The 23274-nt window shown below is 40.7% G+C and overlaps 2 protein-coding genes across 6 annotated transcripts in view; one reads left to right on the top strand and one right to left on the bottom strand.

Annotated features, from left to right (window-relative positions):
* The window catches only part of LOC133630677 (mitochondrial fission factor homolog A-like), a 31463-nt gene extending 28241 nt beyond the window's left edge, over nucleotides 1-3222 (bottom strand). For all 5 annotated transcript variants that reach the window (XM_062022308.1, XM_062022305.1, XM_062022310.1 and 2 more), the window contains exon 1: nucleotides 3086-3222. The gene's annotated coding sequence lies outside the window, so the exon portion shown is untranslated. The remainder of the gene's footprint in view (nucleotides 1-3085) is intronic.
* Nucleotides 3223-3546: 324 nt separating this feature from the next.
* On the top strand, nucleotides 3547-22598 carry stk25b (serine/threonine kinase 25b). Its single transcript, XM_062022304.1, has 11 exons — nucleotides 3547-3946; nucleotides 9187-9417; nucleotides 12135-12191; nucleotides 12839-12947; nucleotides 13028-13185; nucleotides 14193-14378; nucleotides 14576-14721; nucleotides 16752-16857; nucleotides 16920-16991; nucleotides 22119-22255; nucleotides 22320-22598. The coding sequence occupies exons 1-11, from the start codon at nucleotides 3917-3919 to the stop codon at nucleotides 22357-22359; spliced, it is 1272 nt and encodes a 423-aa protein (XP_061878288.1). The 5' UTR covers nucleotides 3547-3916; the 3' UTR covers nucleotides 22360-22598.
* The last annotated feature ends 676 nt before the right edge of the window (nucleotides 22599-23274 follow it).

The raw sequence follows: 23274 nt of genomic DNA, 5'->3' as shown, positions 1-23274 counted from the left end.
GCCGAAGTGAGGAAGATCATAGCCGCACAATTAAGTAAAGTCACTTACTTTGCGCTGAACACAGACATGTGGTCTGGTAGGACCACAGAACCGTACATGTGTGACAGTCCATTAAATCGTCGACTGGGAATTAAAAAGTGCCTGCTTGTAAATTTAGTTTGTATCTTGGTTTGATACATTTCGTATTATTTGCACAGGTATGTTATTTATTCATTTTACCTACAAAGAAAATTTTTCTATTATATTATATTATTTTTCTATCTTATTAATGTTATGTAATTCTGTGCTACTTACAGTTTATTTTCTGTGCTGTTAATACCCATCTTGACTAACTGGGTTAATAAAAGTGCCACTGACTGTTTACAGTACAATTGTCATTCAGTTCAACTTCAGTGAATTTCGTTAAAAAAATTAATATCCTTATATGTATATTTTCACTAAGATATACTTTTTAGTCCATATCGCCCAGCCCTACACAGTATACATACACACACTAGAAAACAAATAAGGATGAACAGATGTAAAAAAAAAAGGAAAGGAAAAACCCCAGGAAAAAACAAACGACAAAAGTAATGATAGAATTAAATTAGTCTGCACAACTACTATGACTTGGAACGTATAATGTTTAGCAAATAAACAGAAAAATGTTAAGTTGATCAATGGGTGCGCCTAAACAGCAGTGGCACCATCCGCTCAAAGAGCTGCCAGCTATTTTGACTATCTTGCCTAGGTTATGTTGAATTATTTCCGCCATCCTAGTCACTGCCGTTGTGTCCTTGGGCAAGACACTTTACCCACCTGCTCCCAGTGCCACCCACACTGGTTTAAAAATGTAACTTGGATATTGGGTTTCAATATGTAAAGCGCTTTGAGTCACTGGAGAAAAGTGCTATATAAATATAATTCACTTCACTTCACTTCACAGTTGATAGAAAATCTTTATTCCTACAGAGCAGAGGTCCCCAACCTTTTTTGCACCACGGACCGGTTCAATGTAGGCATTATTTTCAGGGACCGGCTTTTGTGCCAGATAAATACAGCCAAAAAAAGTGCATGAAAAATACAACTCATTAGAACGCTGAATTAGTGGGAGCCCTGGGCTTGTTTCTTTGCAATAAGGTGCAGATGGAAATCATCCTTTGGCTACAATCTGTCAAATTTATATTCTATATGTTTATTAATGTGCATTGTATCATGTCAAGAAGTTATAACAAATATAAAAAATTGCAACTTCCTATGAGAAGTTGGATTGTACATCTATAAACAAGCTTTTTGGTGTGTCTAGTGGGACAGGCGAAAGTTAAGTCAGAGAAAATGCAGTCCTTTATAAATTATTTAATGTTTCTCTGCGGCCAAATGCGTCACGGACAGGTACCAGTCCCCGGATCAATGGTTGGGGACCACTGCTATAGAGGACTTCGGATTTTTTTGCTAACGTATCCCACAATGCATTGCCAGCAGCCATATTGGTAGGCTTTGTTCACTGAGAGCGCTTCATGCAATATTTCCAAGCTATTCAGTGACAAATAACATTGCAACAGCTCTGCTACGATGGAGAAATACTGTGAGCCCTTAGATAATAAGTCCCTTTGCCATTATAAGGATAAAACAGCCGCAACTGGATGTGAGCATCCTTACCAGATTGACCAGTCTGAGTGGAGCAGAGATCACAACATTTTCCAGCATGTTTCCTACTCGGACTTGGTAAACTACTTAATTTTTCAACCCAGCCCATTTTACATCTTGAAAGACTTTCAAAATTATAAAAGCTATGACCGGTTTGTTAGTGTATGTGTTTGTGACTTCTGTACAAAACCAGCGGACATCGTGTTGTCAAGGCTAGAATCACGCACTTTCAGAAATGATCCGACCCAAGTTTGACATCCTGGATAATCACAGATAACCAATCTAAGGTCATCTCAGCACACTGTGACTGTAAGGCAGGATTGGGAGAATGTTGTTCTCATGTCGCTTCACTTTTGTTTTATGTGGCAGCTACATCCATCCATCCATTTTCTGCCGCTTGTCCCTTTCGGGGTCGCGGGGGGTGCTGGAGCCTATCTCAACTGCATTCGGGCGGAAGGCGGGGTACACCCTGGACAAGTCGCCCCTCATCACAGGGCCAACACAGATAGACAGACAACATTCACACTCACACACTAGTTACAGTCCAGATAAAATAAATCTGTACCGTATCATTATCAATACAACAGAACTACTATCAAAGTCCTTTGACCAAGCACATCAAGTTCATGCAAAGTGGGGCTGTCATTTATTTTAGATGTATGTTTACTTATAACACTTTCTTAATTATCTGAAATTAAATGATCCGATTAAACACAAAGTTGTCCATTGCACAACACATCTGAATGATTGATTGCAGCAATCTATGCTCGCCTTTGCCATTCACCCTTCTGTTTCATAAATGATTTTAGGAATGTGAGATTAAAGATAGTTGTATCTCTCCCACCTTGTGGCAGTTTAGAATCGCACACGTTATTAATATCAATGAAAGAATGATCAGCAACAATAAGTGTTTTCAAACGAAGCCTTCCAATATCGTCTGGCAATGCATTGTGGGCTATTTAATTTAATTTCAATAGGATTGTCCTTTGTGAAGATGTACCGTAACAAAAACGGTTGCTGAAAAATGGTGGGTGTACTTACTGACTCAAAATATGTTTAGTTTTATGGTTTTTGTTCACATAGTCAGAAATACGAGATTGATACAAGTGAGGTGTGTTTAAGGGCCCGTGTTTTTACGCATTATCGCCTAATGTATGTGATGGCACGAGGTCTTTATAAACGAACATATCTAGTTTAGAGAGATTATTTCACGTTGCTTTGCGTAATATTACATAATACTGACATGAAGACTCGCAGTTGACACATAAAATGACCTCGACGTCTTTGAAAAGACAAGCCTTGTTATTTAGTGGTCAGCGTGTAATTTCTGGCATGTTTACCACTACGTCACATATTAAAGCCATACGTTGATTTATTGACAGCCATATATTTGCATTTGAAGGCCAGCCAAACCTCAGAAGTGAAACACCTTCCTGAACCTAAACCAAAGACAACATACCTTTGTAGTTGAAGCACCAATTTAGAGAATCGTGGAATACATGAATGGCGGTTTATTCTACAAAATCTTAAGCATCAACCGGAACAGTATAGAACAAGTGAATACATGTCCCGCCCACCTAAGACTGGTCACGTGGCTCTGACATGCTGTTGTGAAAACCCGGTGTGCCCGCTGGGGCGGCGGTGGACTATCGGATATGAGATGCTACACAACGGCGTCTGACAGATTGCAAATCAAGCGCACAAAAATCACAACCACAATCGCACAAATAAAAATACGCTTTTACATGTATTTTTCAATACACACATAACACAATGATTTGCGTGTAGTAAAAACTATCATATTCATTATAGGAAGACAAAATATAAATTGCTATCTTTTTATTTCTAAAATTTGTTACTGTGAGTTAGCATACATATCCCACAATTCCACAGCTTTAAAACACAAACTGCGCATGCGTCCTTCGCTCAAGCCATTATTTTGTCCTCAAGCTACTGAACAACGGGCTGGACGCGTCGTGAAATGAATTAAAATAGCCAACACAGGAGGATTATTATTCGTTTTGTCCACCATTGCGGACATGAATGGAATGTCTCAGTGAATAACTCGGTGGGTAGCAGGGCTGTTGGCTCCTCCGCTGGACTTGGAGGCCGAAGACGGAGTGACAGCCCAGTTAAAAGAAGCAGCCTGCTGGGTGTTTATCTTGTTGGCTAGCCACCTAGCTAGCTTCCTAGAAATTCACGAGGAGAGGAACATTACTTAAAGGACATATTGATACTCTCTGAAATATATAACAGTGGCCTTCCTTGGGATATTCTACGTGAAGAAAACATGGCACACCTACGAGACATGCAAAACCAGGTACGTATATGATCTTCACACACACTGTCAGGACAAGGCGACATACTTAATACACGGGTGGGAGGGCGACCAAGCATGTGTTATAAACAAGCTACAAGTATGAAAATATCGTGTCAGGTCTATACATAGCATTGGTGTCATAAGCTCTTAATTGTGCCTACATTAGTAATAAACATGCAATAAGATTTATGGTTTATGCACACAGTAAACTAATAAAAGTTATCAACTCATGGCCCACAAGCCAAATCTGGCCCGGCAGTGACGTTAGACTTGCCAGTAAATTCACGTGAAACATTGGAATTCTAAAAACACCAGAACACTGATTAGAGAAATTTTGACAAGTTTTGTTTTTCAGCAGAAGCAACAGGTCCTTATACAAAAGGGATTACGTAATGCCTGTCATTGTGGAGATATTTGATTCTATTACCATCCATCCATTTCTACCGCTTGTCCCGTTCGGGGTCGCGAGGGGTGCTGGAGCCTATCTCAGCTGCATTCGGGCGGAAGGCGGGCTACACCCTGGACAAGTCGCGACCTCATCGCAGGGCCAACACAGATAGACAGACAACATTCACACACTACGGCCAATTTAGTGTTACCAATCAACCTATCCCCAGGTGCATGTCTTTGGAGGTGGAAGGAAGCCGGAGTACCCGGGGGAACCCACGCAGTCACGGGGAAAACATGCAAACTCCACACAGAAAGATCCCGAGCCCGGGATTGAACTCAGAGCTACTCAGGACCTTTGTATAGTGAGGCACATGCACTAACCTATTACAACCAATTAAAAGCACAAAGTGATGTCAGTTCCAATGATCAATTCCATTGATTTGTGTTGTTATTGTGGTTGCCTGGGACCCCTGAAATAGAGTTGATATTTTTAAGTAAAATTAAAGTTATGACAAAGCCGTGCATTGACATTACAGTTGTACCTCAACTAGATCTGCACGATTTTGAGAAAAAAACTATTTGCGATTTTTCTCTCCAGTGATTGCGATTTTTATATTTTATGCATAAAAGTGCGTAAAAGTGCTGAGTGATGCTAGATAGCATCACCAATGAGTAATGAGTGATGGAAGACATGTTACTTTAAGATTGACTTGTCTATTCTTGCCACACATTAGAACAATATGCAATAATTCACTTAAAAACAATGTTTGCTATATGCAGACTGACTGACAGCTTAAACAGAAGAGCAACATATACAGTGTAAACTCTGTATATTTTGTATCATTTATTTCTGCATGTAATTATAATATATAATAATAATGCAAGTAACCATTTAGAAGTATATCAACTTTTATGTCTCATTACTGTAGAATTGTTGACCATTGTACTGTAATTGGAAGGTAATTAACTTCACCCTAAATAAATAAACACACAAAAAAATAATAAAATGGACTCTCATTTCTACAAGCAGAAATGTTACAATAATAAATTGGGAATCTCTTAAAGTGCGTTTTTTCCCAATTGGAAAAAATAGGTCGGACATTGTCTTTTTTTGTATTGCCACCATTTGATCACAGCATTCTGGCTGATTTATACGTGTTAATGGGCGTATATTGCCCATCCAATTTGAAGCTGAAATATTACCACAACAGGACACTTGGCAAAGCAACAATTAGGAGGAACGGAAATTATGATTACAAGTAATCATATTTTCCGTTCCTCCTAATTGTTGTTACTTTGCTCTAACTGGCAGGTCGCAAAAAGGGAGGCTGTCTGTACGTCTTCCTGTGTGTGTGTGTGTAAAGTTGTCTCTCCGCCCCCTGAAACAAATATTGTGAATGACTGAAAAGAAACCTCACTGTGTTCAGTTAATTTTACTGTTAAATAAACGTGCTTCGGTGCTGAGAGCAATGCACAGAGATGTCTTTCTCCCTGTATGAAGCGAGATAGGAACAAACGCGATGCTCAACAATTCTGATTGGCGAGCATGTCTGTCACTCAAATGCTGGTGACGGCGAAGAAAAAAACAACAACAAAAACTCGGCCTCTTGCGGTTATTTAACGCACTAATTAAAACCTCAATGTCGATTCAATCTCGATTAATTGTGCAGCCGTAACCTCAATTTATACGTTTAATTGATTCAGGGTTTCCCCTTCATGTTCTTGATTGTGACGCCCCGCCATGGCAAAATAAAAGCCGCCTCACCGTAAAAATTAGGGTTATTTTACGTGAAAACTAATTAAAGTAATATAATGTATTAATGGATATATATAGTATAATATTTTTTGGGGGGGTTCTTATCTTTTTATGGCTGTTCAGTAGAGGAGGCACGGACATCAGTGTACTCACTGCACCTGCAACTGCACCACACCGTACATGTAATTTCTAGTCCTTCAACAATTGCTTTTTCTTAGGAATCAAAGTATATACATCCATCCAACAATTTTTTACCGCTTGTCCTTCTGGAGGTTGTCCTTCATATGTTACATAAAGCCTAATTTTTGAGCCAGGAATTACCCAAGTATATGCAGTTTATTAAATGCCCGACCAGAGAGGAGAACACTTTGGATCACTGCTACACTACAATAAGCAAGGCTTTTCATGCAGTCCCGCGCGCTGCTCTTGGACTATCAGATCACGTGATGGTGCACTTAATCCCTTCATACAGACAGAGACTGAAACTGGCTAAACCTGTTATGAGGACCATTAAGTGTTTCACCGCCGAGTCAGTGGAAGAGCTGCGTGCATGTTGGGAGACGACAGACTGGGAGGCAATTGGAGTGACCATGAGCAATCTAGACGAGTATGCGTGCCGTCCTGCTTTAAGACCTCCACCATTGTCCCTGTCCCCAAGAAAGCACGGATCACAGGACTTAATGACTACAGGCCGGTTGCACTGACGTCTGTGGTCATGAAGTCCTTTGAGCGCTTGGTCCTGTCCCACCTCAAGGACATCACCGCCCCCCTCCTGGACCCACTGCAGTTCGCCTACAGAGCCAACAGGTCTGTGGATGATGCAGTGAACCTGGCCCTCCACTTCATCCTGGAGCATCTTGACTCCCCAGGAACCTACGCTAGGATCCTGTTTGTGGACTTCAGCTCTGCCTTCAACACCATCCTCCCTGGGCTGCTACGAGACAAGCTCTACCAGCTCAGCGTGCCCAACTCCCTCTGCAGTTGGATCAATGACTTCCTGACAGACCGAAGACAGCACGCGCGGCTGGGGAAGATTGTCTCGGACAGTCGAAACACGAACACTGGTACTCCTCAGGGCTGTGTACTCTCCCCCTGGCTCTTCTCCCTGTATACAAACTGCTGCACCTCCAGTAACCAGTCCGTAAAACTGCTGAAGTTTGCGGATGACACTACCCTCATCTGGCTCATCTCGGATGGCGATGAGTCCGCCTACAGGAGAGAGGTGGACCGGCTGGCGTCCTGGTGCAGCCACAACTGAGCTGAATGCCCAGAAAACAGTGGAGATGATCATGGACTTAAGGAAAGTCACAGCCCCAACATCCCCCCTCACCCTGATTGACTCTCCCACCCCCGTCTCCATTGTGGACTCCTTCCGTTTTTTGGGCACCACCATCACCCAAGACCTCAAGTGGGAGCCGACCATCAGCTCCCTCATCAAGAAGGCTCAGCAGAGGATGTACTTCCTGCAGCAGCTGAGGAAACTTAAGGTGCCGACCGAGATGCCGGTGCAGTTTTACTCAGCCATCATCGAGTCCATCCTGACCTCCTCCATCACCGTATGGTTCCCCGGCGCCACAGTCCAGGATAAGCATAGACTGCAGCGCATCGTACGTGCTGCTGAGAAGGTGATTGGCTGTAAGCTCCCATACCTCCAGGACTTGTTCTCCTCCAGGACCAGGAGGCGTGTGGGTCGGATCACAGCTGACTCTTCTCACCCTGGACACACACTATTCTCCCCTCAGGCAGGAGACTGCGGTCCATCCAGACCCACACCTCCCGCCACCTGAACAGTTTTTTCCCCTCGGCCATCAGGCACATGAACAATAACTCCTAACAGTAGCTCCTTTGAATTTCTTCTAAGTCTATAACAAGATCTGATAGTTCAGTTACAGCTCTTGTTATTACCAAATCTGTGTTATATGTGTTGTATGTTGCACGATTGCACCAAGAAATATTCCTAGTTTGTGAACCCGTTCTCAAACAATGGCAATAAAACGATTCTGATTCTGATATTTGCACACTATTGACCATTGATGCACCGAAAAATTTGTCGGCAGAAAAAAAAGACTAATCACCGAAACCGGAAGTTGTGACGATGTCTGCGATTTAGATGTACTTTAATGTAGCCGAGATATACCCGTGGACAGCGACCTACAACATGTGTAATGTACACATATTAAGAGGACAGTGGTGGATTCTAAGGAGAGAAAATGCAGCTAGAGCAGCAACGCAAAGCATGGGTGACATCAGGCTCGCTCGAGCTCTCGCTCTTTCTCAGAAACATCGATTTGACAGAAGTAAAGCGTCTCTAAACACGAGCACAGTCTCCAATAACACCAGAAAAAGATGCTAGATTTGTTGTTGTTGGTCGTTTTCATTAAAGAAAAAGTCACTAAAAGGACTGAAGAAGTCATGAGAAACTTGAAAAAGTCTCACCAAAGTACATTGTACAAGAAGCAAATAGAGCAAAACCATATACTATAGGAAAAATATATCTTAATACTAATTAATAAAACAGATTTGTTTCTTAAATGTATGTGTATGTATTAACAATTTTTTTTGAAAAAAAAATTTGTTGGCAATCTGGGGGAAACCCTGTGGTTCTGTGACGGATCTCTTAACTCAAAACACTTGAATCTCAAATCAATGTCTATGCCAACTAATGGCAGGGATGCTTGTACCTCAAATTTTTGTTTAATTAGCCGAGCGACAGCTCATACCTCAAAACACTCTTTAGTTGAGGCGCTCTTAATTTGAGGTATCACTGTATATACAAAATAAGGACATGTGTTTTACATTTTAAAAGTGTGTGTTTGAACATTGTCCTTTATGCTCAATCACACCCATTATATTGCCTGTTTGCCTTTGGCACATACTGTTTATATGTCTCAGCAGGAGACGCCTGTAATGAGTTTATTAGTTTGGTTACCATGGCATTTACTGCGCACATCAAAATACAGAGGGAAATCGCAATGAATACAATTGCATACGCAGTGGATTTATTTATTCCAATGATTAGTCTGGAAGAACAAAAAACAATAAGTTGTCAGCTGTTTATAAAGTCATTCTATCATTTTTGCTGTGACTGGACCAGAATTCCCGGTTGGATCCTGAAGAGTACTTCACCAAGCAAGAGCGCATCGGGAAGGGTTCCTTTGGAGAGGTCTACAAAGGCATCAACAACCGCACGAAAGAGGTGGTGGCCATTAAAATCATTGACCTGGAAGAGGCGGAGGACGAGATCGAAGACATTCAACAGGAGATCACGGTGCTGAGCCAGTGTGACAGTCCGTTTGTCACTAAGTATTATGGCTCTTACCTGAAGGTAGGATGACTTTGCACCTGTTATCTGCTAAATTATTTTATTATATACACTAAAAGAGACCATAGTACAGAAATACAACTTGGCTTGAACTTAGAGTAGTCAGTGTACAGCTTGTTAAGCAGTGTAGCGTTACTATCTACTCAAAATGAGCACACAGCCAATATTGTCTGAATATCTGGCATAGCAAGTGTCGACGTCTCACAATAAGTGCCTGATCTGCAAATATCCAAATAACAAGTGCTAAACAGCGAGTGCAGACTATAAAATTGTTTGTTCTAGGGTTGTACGGTATACCGGTTCTAATAAAGTGCGGCGGTCCTAAGAAATTAAAAACGATACTATACTGCCTTCGAAAAATACAGTACATTTTTATTCATCTGCATGCTGCTGTGCAGCGGTGGCATGCTGAGCCGTGGCGCATGATGTTGAGAGTGTCAGCACGTGCATACAATAACAAACAGCTTGAAGATGAAGAATGGCAAAACACGGATATTCTACTGGTTAATAAAGAGTGTGTGTGAGGCGCAATATGGAGGAGGTATTTGGGCTTCAAAACTATCGATAAAGATGACACTTTAAAGACGGAAGCACCGCGCTGCAGCACTGCCTTGAAACATGCCTCGCCAAAGGTGGCAGGATTAATAAAGTATTACAACCTTTGCTTCAAACTTAGCTAAACAACCAAATAACAAGCATTCAGATCGACAGGTAACAAAGTTAACTCGCTTCCCTGCTGTGGGCATACAGATGCGAAGACTGGCACACAGTTGCTTGGCTTGTTGCCAATTATTACCACAGTCCAAACCGCCCATGTAGCGTAAACTAATGCAAGTGAAATTACTGAATTTGTCTGTGGGCTTTTAGCCATGGTATTGTTTTTAGTATTTAGTAATTATTGTATTTGTCTTAAAGCCAGACCTAGAGTGGCAACCATAAATCATGAAACATTTACTGCAATGTCAGTAAAACTTGATATTCTATTCTAACCTTATCCTAGATGATGGCAGACACTTGTAAATTGTTCTTCAAATGCAATAAGAAAAGCCCAATGTGTTTAATGCCTTTTAAGTTTAATCTTCCTAAAATGTTCTTTGAGTGCATTAAGAAATATATGTTTTATATATCATAAGATTTTGTGTTAAACTTAAGCCATAATTATGTTTTTTGTGGCCCCCTTTATTTTGAAAAGTATCACAGTATTGAAATACATTTTGGTACCGTTACCAAAATATTAGTATCGGGAAAACCCCAGTGTGTAGTATTGGAAGGCGTCTTGTGGGGGATCTACTAAGACTGCTGGTTCGACTGATAACAATTCCAAAAGTGGTGCAGACCGCCCTATTTAAATGAGGTTCATTTCCCTCCACATTTATGGCATCATATGGTCTAACCTGTTGTGTTACATCATGTTGTTGACATGCTGCACACAGATATAATGTGTACTAGCGTTTCTGGGCTATATTGAAGCGCAATCTAGACGACATAACCTACTTTTTGTTAGAATTGGCCTTTACCGGAGTAGGACCCCAACACAGAGACGAAATGAATAACAATAATAACAAACAGCGCACTCAATAGGGAGTGAGAAAAAACAACTAAGGACGCACGCAAAAGGTGTGGAAACATGGAAGTCACACACAAAAAGGTGTGGAGAGGAACAAGTAAACAAAGTACACAACAGCGCCAGAGCAGAGCCACTGGAACGAGGAGCGTGAGTGGACCTAGAGCAGAGGAGATGAACACAACTGGAAGGGTGAAGCATCAGGAATTAACTGGCGCCAAGTGAATAGACTGGAGAGCTTATGTGGTCAGGTAGGAAATGGGCATCAGATGTGCAGGAAGGTGGCTCCGTCCCCTAGCCCGAAAACCAGGCACTGCAGGTGTGTCTGGAACATTCCAGAAAATACTATGCATGTCGCAAGAATTCTTTTCATATAGGAGATATATTGTAATATATGGGAGATATAATATATTTCGTACAGGAAAAAACTAGCACCATTAAATACATCTCCAAAAACGACAGACACCAAAACAAATACATTGAAATGATTTTAATCAACCAAATATCTAAAATTTGTATTTCTGACAGTTCAAATGTGTTCACGAATGTTCTCTCTCTCAATCGTCAGCGTGATCGCCTCCTTTCTCATTTGTGCAAACATTCCAGACGTGCTTACTATAGACACAAAAGAGCGACCGCAGAACAGTTTAAGTCACTATAAATCACATTTAACTCTCATCTTCCCAGTTTTGTGGGCGTTCTAATAATCAACATATATTTTCATATACATGAAGACAATATAGACAAATGTGTCTATATTTTGCTCATTTAAAAGATGCAATCCTCTGCGCTTAGTAAATCAGCTTTGCATGTTTTGTTTTTTTTTACACGCAAACCATCAGGCCCTATGTGTCCAAATTGTTAGCATTCAGTGTGACCCCCATTGCCAACGAGCATGGCCATAATCCTCCTGGGCATGACATTCACCACCACCACTTATATTAGTACTCACTCACATGTGTTGTCAGCTATTTACACAATAATGGCTCTATGTGATAGTAAGTCTGTACTGCTGGACAAGCTGTACATTGACTAATCTCAAGGGTAAGTTGAATTTCTGTAGTATTGTCTTTTGAGAAGAGATACTGTAATACATGTGCGAGGTATACTTGATGCCTTGAAAAACTCATCATGTTCTCTGAATTCTGTCAACCAGGGGACCAAGCTTTGGATTATCATGGAATATTTAGGAGGAGGATCTGCATTGGATCTGGTAAGACAGGGGTTCTAAAATGTTCCACTACAGAGGGGACCGGGACCCCACTCAAATACTAACACTGAATTAGTAATCTTACTCTTGATTTTAATTGTATTCAATAATTATATCTGACCTACTTACAGTTTACTACCTTAAAAACTAATATGAAACCCTGTTTTAATCACAAAGATTATTTTATTATTTAACACAAAAAAACCTTAGGCTTAGGTCAGGCTGATTAGAAAAATAAGTACTAACCAAATATACTACATAAGAAGGGACTCATGAATAACTGACGAAAAATTCATTTGCATACAAATTTATTGCGTTAAAATAAACTAAATTAATAAGGAATAAGTTTCTGAAATAAACTGTCAATAAAATTACAGTGCAATCGAAAATACAGCTTCACCACTTTAGTCACAATGTTTGCGCTTAAGAAACTTTTCTATGAGCCTCAGACTTCTGTTTGTTTGATATTATCATTACTGCCACAAGTGGTGGAAAAGTGTATTACAACTGAGTATCGCTGCGAAACATATTTTTGCGGCCCAACAATGGGCCCTTATAGTTAAGAATCACTGGGGTAAGATGTATTTTCTTGCAACATTACAATGTTTAATTCTCAAATCTAAAAGCAAAACCGTTCCTTTTCACTCTAGCTCCGCCCAGGGCCTCTTGAAGAGACATACATTGCCACAATATTGCGGGAAATCTTGAAAGGGTTGGAATATTTGCACTCGGAAAGGAAGATTCACAGAGACATTAAAGGTCAGAAGAACATCAATGCTAAACAAAAATAAATCCATACTTAATTTCTCTTAATGCTAGCTCTTTCTTTTTTTCTCCAGCTGCCAACGTGCTCTTGTCAGAGCAGGGCGATGTGAAACTGGCAGATTTCGGTGTGGCAGGACAGTTGACAGACACTCAAATTAAGAGGAACACATTTGTGGGCACACCTTTCTGGATGGCGCCAGAAGTCATCAAACAGTCGGCCTACGACTTCAAGGTGAGGAAACGCTGTGTGGACGTGTCAGTTGAAGTAAACCACCAACATTAAACATCAGTTCTGTGTGGGAAAAGAACACATTTTCTCGTTATGCACCAATCGTGGTCATGGCCAGCAAGGTGCATTCATGAACCTTCTCTATGGCTGTTGGTTTTGGTGCCAGAATTATGGCAATTTCTCCTTGATTTTATTTCATATTGTTGAATGGACAAGCGGTAGAAAATGGATGGATGGATGAATGTATTACTTCATTTAGTTTAAGGTTTAATGTTTATTATCTTTGTAATTTTTCACATCTTACATAGTGAACAGAGTTATGTTTCTTATACAATAATAGTTGAAGGGACAAGAGCAAGGCAAAAGTGATGTAACATTGGGGAAGGGTACCGTTCGCATTTGAACCGATACAGTTCCGATACAGGTATTGAACGGTACCAATTTTCGGTACTTTTTTGTGTGTTATTAAAATATAATTTGTTTCTGCTAATAAAATCAAATTTTGGTATGATTTTTATACCAATGTCGGCCAACCCTAAAAACAGGCTTCAAAGACAGTCCAACTATCCGTAACATACCAAATATGAAAAAAGGTACCCTTATGATAAGAATTAATTTTCTTTATAACACACTTGTATTTTTAGCATCTCAAAGTGCTACAGAGCCGAGAAGAGACAATTAAAATGGAATTTTAAAAAATAATTATATAGCAACATCAAAGGTTGAAAGAGGAACAGATAGACATTTTTTAGTCAAATGCTTTTTAAAAAATAGGTTTTAAGCGGCTATCGTTTTGTGGCGGTCCAAATGTAACTGTGGTGTGCAACACTGAATCATAAAGTATGATGCAGTGCAGACCACAACCATCATGTTGGTAAAACATGACTTCTAGGACGGCGTCAGTTGGAACAAACTTTGCTTCAGCTGAGTTGTACATTAGATTGTGCAAGTGCACCTAATGTTGCCATGGTGATCCCCCAAGCTTTAACATAGTTGTTCTCTTCTTTCAGGCCGATATTTGGTCGCTGGGTATTACGGCCATCGAGCTGGCGAAAGGAGAACCTCCCAACTCTGACTTACACCCCATGAGGGTCCTCTTCCTCATTCCTAAAAATACTCCACCAACCCTGGACGGACCTTACAGCAAGCCTTTCAAAGAATTTGTGGAGGCCTGTCTCAACAAAGACCCCCGTTTTGTGAGTTAAGTCTGTTTCTACTGCACCTGGAAGCAAGCCAGGGCTTACACATGAACTGTCATTCCACTCTGCATGCATGCTGTAATTTGTCAAGCACTCTCTGAAATAATCAAATAGGATTCAAATCCCTTCAAAGAGTCATTTGATGCTGGACACATGGTTCCTACCGTGAATCTTCATCTTCAAATGTGTCGTAGAGACCAACAGCCAAGGAACTGCTGAAGCACAAATACATCACCCGCTACACCAAGAAGACGGCCTATCTAACTGAGCTCATCGACCGCTACCGCCGCTGGAAGTCCGAAGGTCACGGGGATGAGTCCAGCTCTGATGACTCTGACATGTGAGTCTTTGAGCAACATGGTCGCACACACTACGGGCCAATTAATTGGGTACACTTAGATGGAGCACTTCAATCAAAGTTCAATTATATAGCCCTTAATCACAGGTGCCTTGAAGGGCTGAATAAACCACATGGATCCATTCATGATAACGCGAGAGTCCAGTCTGTTGGGGGCAAGCACAGGCTCGTAGGAGTGGGTCATGACATTGAACAGCTAGCGAATCCTCCAGACTGATATCTCTCCGGGGATTATCCGTGGCCATCTGGTAAAGAAGAGGGGGGCCAAAAAGAGAGAGCAGCGGCATGTCAAATGGTCTAAAACAGAGTCTATTTAAAAGCTAGAGTTCATAGATGAGTTTTAAGATGGGACGTAAATGCTTCCACTGAGGTAGCATCTCTAACTATTACTGGTAGGGCATTCCAGAGTACCGGAGCCTGAATAGAAAACGCTCTAAAGCCGGCAGACTTTTTTTGATCTCTGATAATCACTAATAAGCACTTGGAAGTTCTTGGAATGTAGGTTTCTGGACAGAACACAGGGTAACATAAGCTGATTTCTGATATCTGATACCAATATTGGATCGGGACACTCCGAGTTCTGACGTGGAATACACATTTAAGAACACACATGATTGTGGCAGACATGTGATAACTTTTGCTACAGTATAGCCTGTCTAAAAGCTACATTTAATTTTCATTGGTGTTTTACAACAAGACAGTAGCTGACATTTTGTTCATTATTTCTACTGTTTGTGTTTTGACATTGAATAGTTGAAACATAAACAACATGTGTGAATGTGAGTGTGAATGTTGTCTGTCTATCTGTGTTGGCATTGCGATGAGGTGGCGACTTGTCCAGGGTGTACCCCGCCGTTGTCCATCTATCTGTGTTGGCCCTGCGATGAGGTGGCAACTTGTCCCGCCTACCGCCCGTGTGCGGCTGAGATAGGCTCTAGCACCCCCCGCAACCCTGTGAGGGACAAGCGGTAGAAAATGGATGGATGGATGGACAACATGACTGCAAGATATTTGGTATTTCATGCAATGAATCATAAATGGCTATTCATATAAAGTAAGTTAGCTAATAGATTAAACTTTGTTTGTACTCTTTATGATGTTTGCATTTGGAGCAGTTAGAAGTGGGGACGGAGTCGAAGAGACAGAAATTGGCTATAAAATCTAAGGCAGAATCCACTAAAGCAGAAACAAAAAGGAAAATGCAAGCTGCTCAGAAATTTGCCATGAAGGCTCATGTCAGAGCCATCAAAGCAAAAATGCCAAAGTAATGTGTAAATAATGTCAATAACTGGATGAACCATCTGTGGCTGTGAAATGAACACTAGTAAGGTTGTAAATACTGAATATAGTAGGCTAACCTCTGTGGTTCCTGTAGATGTGAACACAAGTTGTAATTACTGTAATGACTAAACATAGTACTGAAACAGATGTAGTGATTCATTTGGATGAATGGGGTATGTAGTTATGTCAACTCTGTTGATCTTTTTAAATTCTTTAAACACTAAAACCTCTTTAAATGGTGCTTTTTTGGGCTAATTTCTGCATGTTCAATTGCTGGAAAACCAGGAGTTGTTTGTTCCCCCACCAGGGCACTGCCCTGGACCTGGCCGGGGACCTGCAGCCCCCGGACCTCTGGCTTATTTTCAGTCTTTTTCATGAAGTTCAAATCACATTCTTGGTGAAGAAGTTAGTGTTGTACTCTTGTTTACAATCAAGGAATCAACTCACCAGTGCTGTTAATGCTGACTGAGTACTTAGTTCCATACCGCCATTACAACATTGGTTCTTTTGTCTTATGGTCAAAGAGAGCTTTGGACCTTTCTCATGCACTCCAAAATATCAATCATTTTTTCAAAAAAAGGTCATGTATATTTCCCAAAGTAACACTCAGAGCGGAGTAGATCATGTGTGTAGAAGTGATCATCTGCAATCTTGGTGTTGTCTGCTGGATGCTTTCTTCCTCGTGTTCTTCTATCAGTGCTCTTTAAGTGGCGCCAAGTTTCTGTGTGCAGGGACGGTGACGGCGACGTGGATTCCTGCCCCATGTGGACCTTCCCCACCGTCAGACCCAGCACTATGAACAAGTTACAGCAGGGCTACACACACACCGACTCAGAGGTAGGACACAAACAACGCAAACACCAAAATATTTCACACATTCCACTCTTGCTGTCTTCAAGTCAGGAGATTCCGTGAAGAGGCAACCTAAGTCACAGTGCCTGTCGGCCTTGGTCACACCCATCTTCAGAGAGGTACGTCTGTCTTGTGGACCGTACCAACATGACATTGTACTGTTTGTAACATTTTGAAAAGGCTCTCACCATAGTCTCTTTAACATCCATCTATCAAAATGTAGTCTTGATTCTGGAATTGGGTTTAAAAGTGCATTTAGAACAGTAGGAAGGCGATTCATATGGCCCTATTTGTTGTGGTTTACCTGACACATGCAACGTGACGAATTGAGGGTGTGCACTATCCGCTCTAGTGTTGAATATCTTCAAATGTGTTTAGTGAAAATTCCAACTTAGACCACAGCGTCAGTTGCTATGTAAAGTGGCGCTTTCCATCATTTTCAGCAGACTGCATCGCAAAATGATTAACCCCCTTTTCCTCTCACACGAGACCCACCCAGGAAATCCCTTCCCTACTGTAAGCCAAAGTAGGAACACGCCATGTGCTTGTCCACACTTGTTTCTGACAGTGCATAGTCCAAGAAGCAAAGTTCTGTACTTGACCCACTTTAGTCCACTAACTCTGCACGTGACCTCACATATCACGTACGACAAGGGCAACTGCACTTGATTTGCAATTTATTTGGAATTTATCACGTACAACAAGGGGAACTGCACTTTATTTGCAATTTAGCCTGTCCTTCACAATCATTATAGGAGACAAGAAAACAAATATATATTTTTTTATGCATTCTAACTTGTAAATCAAAGTCAAGTTACAAGGAAGTCAGTGGGAGCTCCACTATTCCGCCCATAAAATCCAATAAATAACCATTCAAAAACTACCAACAATAATCTATTTACATTTGGTGTCTTGAATATTAGTAAGTATTCGTGGTATTGTTATTATAAGGGCTGACACAGACAAACTATTTTCGGTGGCACGTTGTCACAGAGCGCTAACTAGCCTGTTGCTGCTGTGTTGACATCAACTAGTGAGCTGCTCTCTCACCTCGGAGCTGTATTTCCAAGCGTACAAATGAAGACAAAAATGTTAAGAATTTTTTTGTAGTAATCATTTTGGGGCCCCAGGCAACTGCTTGTGTTTGCCTCATGGTAAGTGTGGCCCTGTATGTGTGTTACAGTGCGAACATTAAAGCCACACTTAAAGGGAAAAAGTGCACTTTTTTGAGGATTTTTGTCTATCACTCACAACTATTATGTAAGACAAGAACACATGTTTTTATTTTTTAATGCATTTTAAATAGTAAATATATGCGATCAAAAGTCAGCTTGCAATGGAGGCTATGTGAGCTGCTCTTTTCTGCCCATAAAGCCCTTAGAAAACATGCAAACACCTCCATTAATGTTTTATATACATGATGTAAGTATATATGTAATGTAGTAACATTTATAATAACATTTAATATTTACCTATTTTGATCACTTTAAGCATTAATTTTAAGCATTAGTTTCAAAAACGCATCACGATCTTTGCAATTTTTTCTCTTCATCACTGATTATTACTCACTGCAGACTTTATGAGAGCCAACAAACATAGTAAGACATCACTTACTGTACAAGGTCTGCTGTCATTAGAATGCCGACTGCTAGGAAGTTCATATTTTTCGATTTAGATGAAGAATGACTCATTATTCTCGACAAGAAAAGGGGGGTGAAACCAAGCGTCTTTTCGTGTCGTTCTTGCCATTTCCGGGTCTAAATTGGCTGTCAGAGTGTACCAACTTGTAGGATTACGTCCTCATCCTTCTACTGTCCAGGTGAGAGGCATGATTTATGATCTTTTCACAAAACCCGAGGCTCATTATGTCAACATATCAGCAATTAGCTACTTAGCTCCCTGTGATCACGGCACCACTATAAATAGTTTGTCTTTGTTTGCGTTTATAATATCACTAATACTCAGTGACGTGCAGTCAGGGGAGGCAGGTGAGGCGGGGCCTCACATGCCATAATGGAAAGAAAAAAATGTAAAAAGAAAAGAAAAAAAATTAAATTGTTATATGTATCCAGTGATTATACTATAAAGTTATTTTCCATTTAACTTCACCAGTTTTAGATTATTTTTATTCAAAATCGCTGAATTTTCACATTTGCCGTTCAAATACTGAGAAGAGTCTTGTGGTGAGTCACCAGCCAGTTGAGGCACGTCACTGAGTTGAGCCTCACCATGGATTGCACAATGACTCGGCTAACTGCTGGCCTGCTGTGCAGTGAGACCGTATTGCTATATTAATTATATTATAAATTTCCATAGTTTAGTTAGCTGAGGTATATAATGTACAGTGTATTTTGTCAACAACTGTATGTGTGTAACATATTTCTTGTGCTAAGCAATCATAAAACTGCTGCAAAGACGCACTGTGTGAGGCTCGCAGTAATCCCGCCTCCTGGTCAACGTTCCCTGTAAGGTGCGCCTGCGCAATTGCGCACTGCTCAAGCGTCCTCTGCGCACAGCAAATATATGCTGCGCACCAAATCAAATCCCATCTGAATTCTAAACAAAATGAACACATTTATGCTGTGTAATTTTGCAATGCAACTCTGAGTGACAGTGACAACAAGCGGCCCTAACGGTGTTCGTCAACACCGTTCAATTGAACACCGTTCAATTATTGTAACGTCTATCGAGATGCTTCGAGGACAGGAATTATATCGATCACTTTATTGAGCAAAACTGTTAATATTCAGCCATAACCACACCAAAAATATGAGTAAAAAACTACTATCTCGAAAAACTAGTCATGTTCTGGCCAAAACCAACTTGTCATCTGTCACCAACACGCATAGCACTAAACCACTGGTGCGTATATGGCCACACAAAAAGTCGGACAACTCAAACACCACACAAAGTTACACTATGACTCCTCAGTCATATGTGTGCTTATTCTACTGTCATTTATTATTAATGTTAATTTATTTATATTATTCATGGAATGCTGTTACTAGAGAAAGGTACAGGAATGCACACTTCATCCTATGCTTACATTTCATTGTGCAACATGAGGATGTTTAAGGGGAACTAAATGTGATCTCTGAAAGGGGTACAAGTGATTTCCAAAGCAGGACCCCCACCCAGACATATTGTACAATACTAATCCATAGCTTATGAAAAACAAGATTTATTTTATTTTCATTACGAGTGGGCCAAATCACTAATATTACACAATAATCTCATGAAAATGACTCCTCATTTGAGTGTTATTATAAAAGATTGGTTTGAGACAGGTGTGCTGCTGGTATTGCCACGTGTGATGTTGCTCCCATGTGCTCCACTGAATGCTCAGGGAGTTTTTGTGTTTGCTCAGACACATGAACAATTAGAGGGAACATTGCTCCTGGTGGTACAGGGCGGTAGTGATCCCAGAGATCATTCTTGTGACTACTCGGCTGCAGAAGAAGTGACAACAAGCAGCAACAGTTAGCAGCGATTGTTTATTTTTTCCTCTTGCCTGTATTTTTAACATGGAGGATTACATATCTAAAATAAAACAGTTTTCTAAACTGGACTTTCAATTGAAGCAGGAGGTAATACTTAAAAGAAGATCTCCATCGAGACAGAGAGACTTTTAAAACCGAAGAAAGATAAGGAAGACTTCTATAAACAAGTTATCTATGCTTTTGTTCAAAAGGAGCTGCGCATGGACTTCATTTATAAGTAAAGGTGAGACCATAATAAAGTTGTTTTTTATTAAATGTGCTTGTTTGTGTGCTACAGTTTGTATGTGTAAAGTTAAAGTACCAATGATTGTCACACACACACTAGGTGTGGTGAAATTTGTCCTCTGCATTTGACCCATCCCCTTGCTCACCCCCTGGGAGGTAAGGGGAGCAGTGGGCAGCAGCGGCGCCGTGCCCGGGAATCATTTTTGGTGATTTAACCCCAAATTCCAACCCTTGATGCTGAGTGCCAAGCAGGGAAGAATGCTGGTATGAGCTTTTAAACATAACCCATTAACTGCTGCCAATCAAATGGTGAATAAGATACTCTTTAGGGTTCATATGTTTGTAAATCTGACTGTGATGAAGTCAGTGCCTCACCAGCCATGAACCTCACCGCACGTCACTGCTAATACTTGCTAATACACATGTCACCAAATGTAAATGGAATATTGTTGGCGCTTTTGGAATGTTTTTTAGAGGGCTTTATGGGCGGGATAATGTACTCCTATTGATTCCATTGTTAGAGGACTTTTACTTACGCTTATTTACGAGTTAGAATGCATAAAAACGGTGCAGCTAATTTATGGATTTTTCTTCGCTGACGGCCATAAAACAAATAGTTTTCATCAAACACATGCAAAAACACTTAGATGGTGTTATTGTTTGTGCTATGGCGCTATCGTAATGTAATCAAGCTAGCGTCGTTAGCATTAGCTAATATGCTAACACATTAACAAGTGTCTGTGTTAGTGTTATTAACTTACAAAGGCATTATTTTTGTATTGTTTCAGTTTCACAAATTCCTCAGTAAATTCACCAAAACGTCACCATGGAGTTACTGAGTCTGTTAAGCTGCTTGGAGAGCTAGCTTGCGCAGCTAGTGGATCCATGACCATGACTTCTGTTTTGTTTGATCAGCTGTTTTACTGCCGTGTTACAGACACTGTTTGGAAACAATTAAGGTGTCTAAATAAACATTTATAAAATATTTATGTGTAAATAACTCATTTCACAACGTATATATCAGTGTGGCTAATATATGGAATTTGTTTCCCCTCTCGCTCTAAGATTGAGTGGGTGTAGCTTATATACCGGAGCGCTCTTTAGTCCGGAAAACGCATCGGTCTTGTCTCTCATAATGATTGTGAATATGAGGCAACATTCCAAAGAAAGTGCAGTTCCTCTTCCATCAGCAACATTAATGCTGGGTTAGCCTATTTGCTGAATATCTGATCCCAGATTTATTTTAAGATGTGTAGCAAAGCTGTCCTCCTCCATGTAGCTAGAGGCGGGTCATAGGCAGTGTGATGTTAATCAGGAAGCAGCTTTTTTTATTGATAATGTCATGAAAACCAAGAACTTCACCAGCGACCGTTACACTCAAAAGTGGAGCAAACGGGAAAACGGTGGGAGTTTTCTCACGTTTGGTGAGAGATGTAACAATAAACTGCAATGGTGCATAAACTACACCCTGCCTTTCTTTTCCTTGATTGACACGTTCACTCTTTCCACTCACACACCCAGCTGAGGGACAAGCGGCGAGCGAGCGGCGGCGGAGTCGGCGCCATTGAGGAGCTGGAGAACGCTTTCAACCTGGCAGAGGAATCATGCCCCGGCATCTCAGACCGCCTTGTCACGCACATGATGGAGAGCGTGTGCAGGTAGCGAGCGGCTTGGCCCGTTGGCGGGGACGACGTTCTAACACGCTACTTTGTGGTCCATCAGGTTTTCTTTCAACGGTAACAGCACGCCATCTTCACGATGAAAACACCCACTGAATGTTAAGCCCCGCCCCCTTCTGTCTTCTAATCATGTCCCCAAAACTCCGAAAAGGACCTGAGCAGCCCCAATCTTCCTTCTGCTTTTACAAATATTTTATGTAGTTCTGAAATATTTCTACAGTTTTTTCCTTTGAGAGCGGAGAGTATTTAAGACACACAAAGCCATGAAAGTTAGCACGTTGTGTACCTGTTAGACTGAAAAGGTATAATAAATTGAATGAAAAAGTGAGTTGTCCTTTTTTTCCAACTACATTTTCAGTAAGATTGTTCGAACACATTAGATAAATGTGTCCGTTTTATTCACCTTTCTAAATTGTAGAAGAATTATCAAGATCACAGTTTGAGATGTGTCAGACTACGTTTACACTGCAGGCCAAAGTGGCCCAAATCGGATTTTTTTCTTAATCTGTTTTTTTCAAGCTGCAAGATAAATTATCTTTATCAGACTCCAGTAGGAAAGTGTTTAAATGTGGCCTCGACGTCACTTGCATGCGCGGTTTCTGACAGTTTGTTAAACTACTGAAAACAAAGGCCAAAGTGGCCCAAATCTGATTTTTTCTTAATTTGATTTTTTCAAACTGCAAAATAAATGTGATCTTTAGCAAACTCTCGTATGAAAGTGTATAAATGTGGCCTCGACGTCACTTGCATGTGCAGTTTTTGACAGTTCCTTAGAGGCCTACTGAAATGATTTTTTTTTATTTAAACGGGGATATCAGATCCATTCTATGTGTCATACTTGATCATTTCGCGGTATTGCCATATTTTTGCTGAAAGGATTTAGTATAGAACGACGATAAAGTTTGTAACTTTTGGTCTCTGATTTAAAAAAAACGGAAGTAGCATGACGTCACAGGAGGAAGGGCTGCTCACATTTTCCCATTGTTTCCAATGCAGCG

This window comes from Entelurus aequoreus, linkage group LG16, assembly GCF_033978785.1.
Source record: "Entelurus aequoreus isolate RoL-2023_Sb linkage group LG16, RoL_Eaeq_v1.1, whole genome shotgun sequence".
NCBI lineage: Eukaryota > Metazoa > Chordata > Actinopteri > Syngnathiformes > Syngnathidae > Entelurus > Entelurus aequoreus.
This window is presented reverse-complemented; position numbering and strand designations above follow the sequence as displayed.

Coding starts and splice junctions, on each gene's coding strand:
- stk25b (XM_062022304.1), top strand. CDS start 3,917: ATGGCACACCTACGAGACATGCAAAACCAG. Junction 14,379..14,575: donor TCAACAAAGACCCCCGTTTT/GTGAGTTAAGTC, acceptor AATGTGTCGTAG/AGACCAACAGCCAAGGAACT. Junction 16,992..22,118: donor TCACACCCATCTTCAGAGAG/GTACGTCTGTCT, acceptor TCACACACCCAG/CTGAGGGACAAGCGGCGAGC.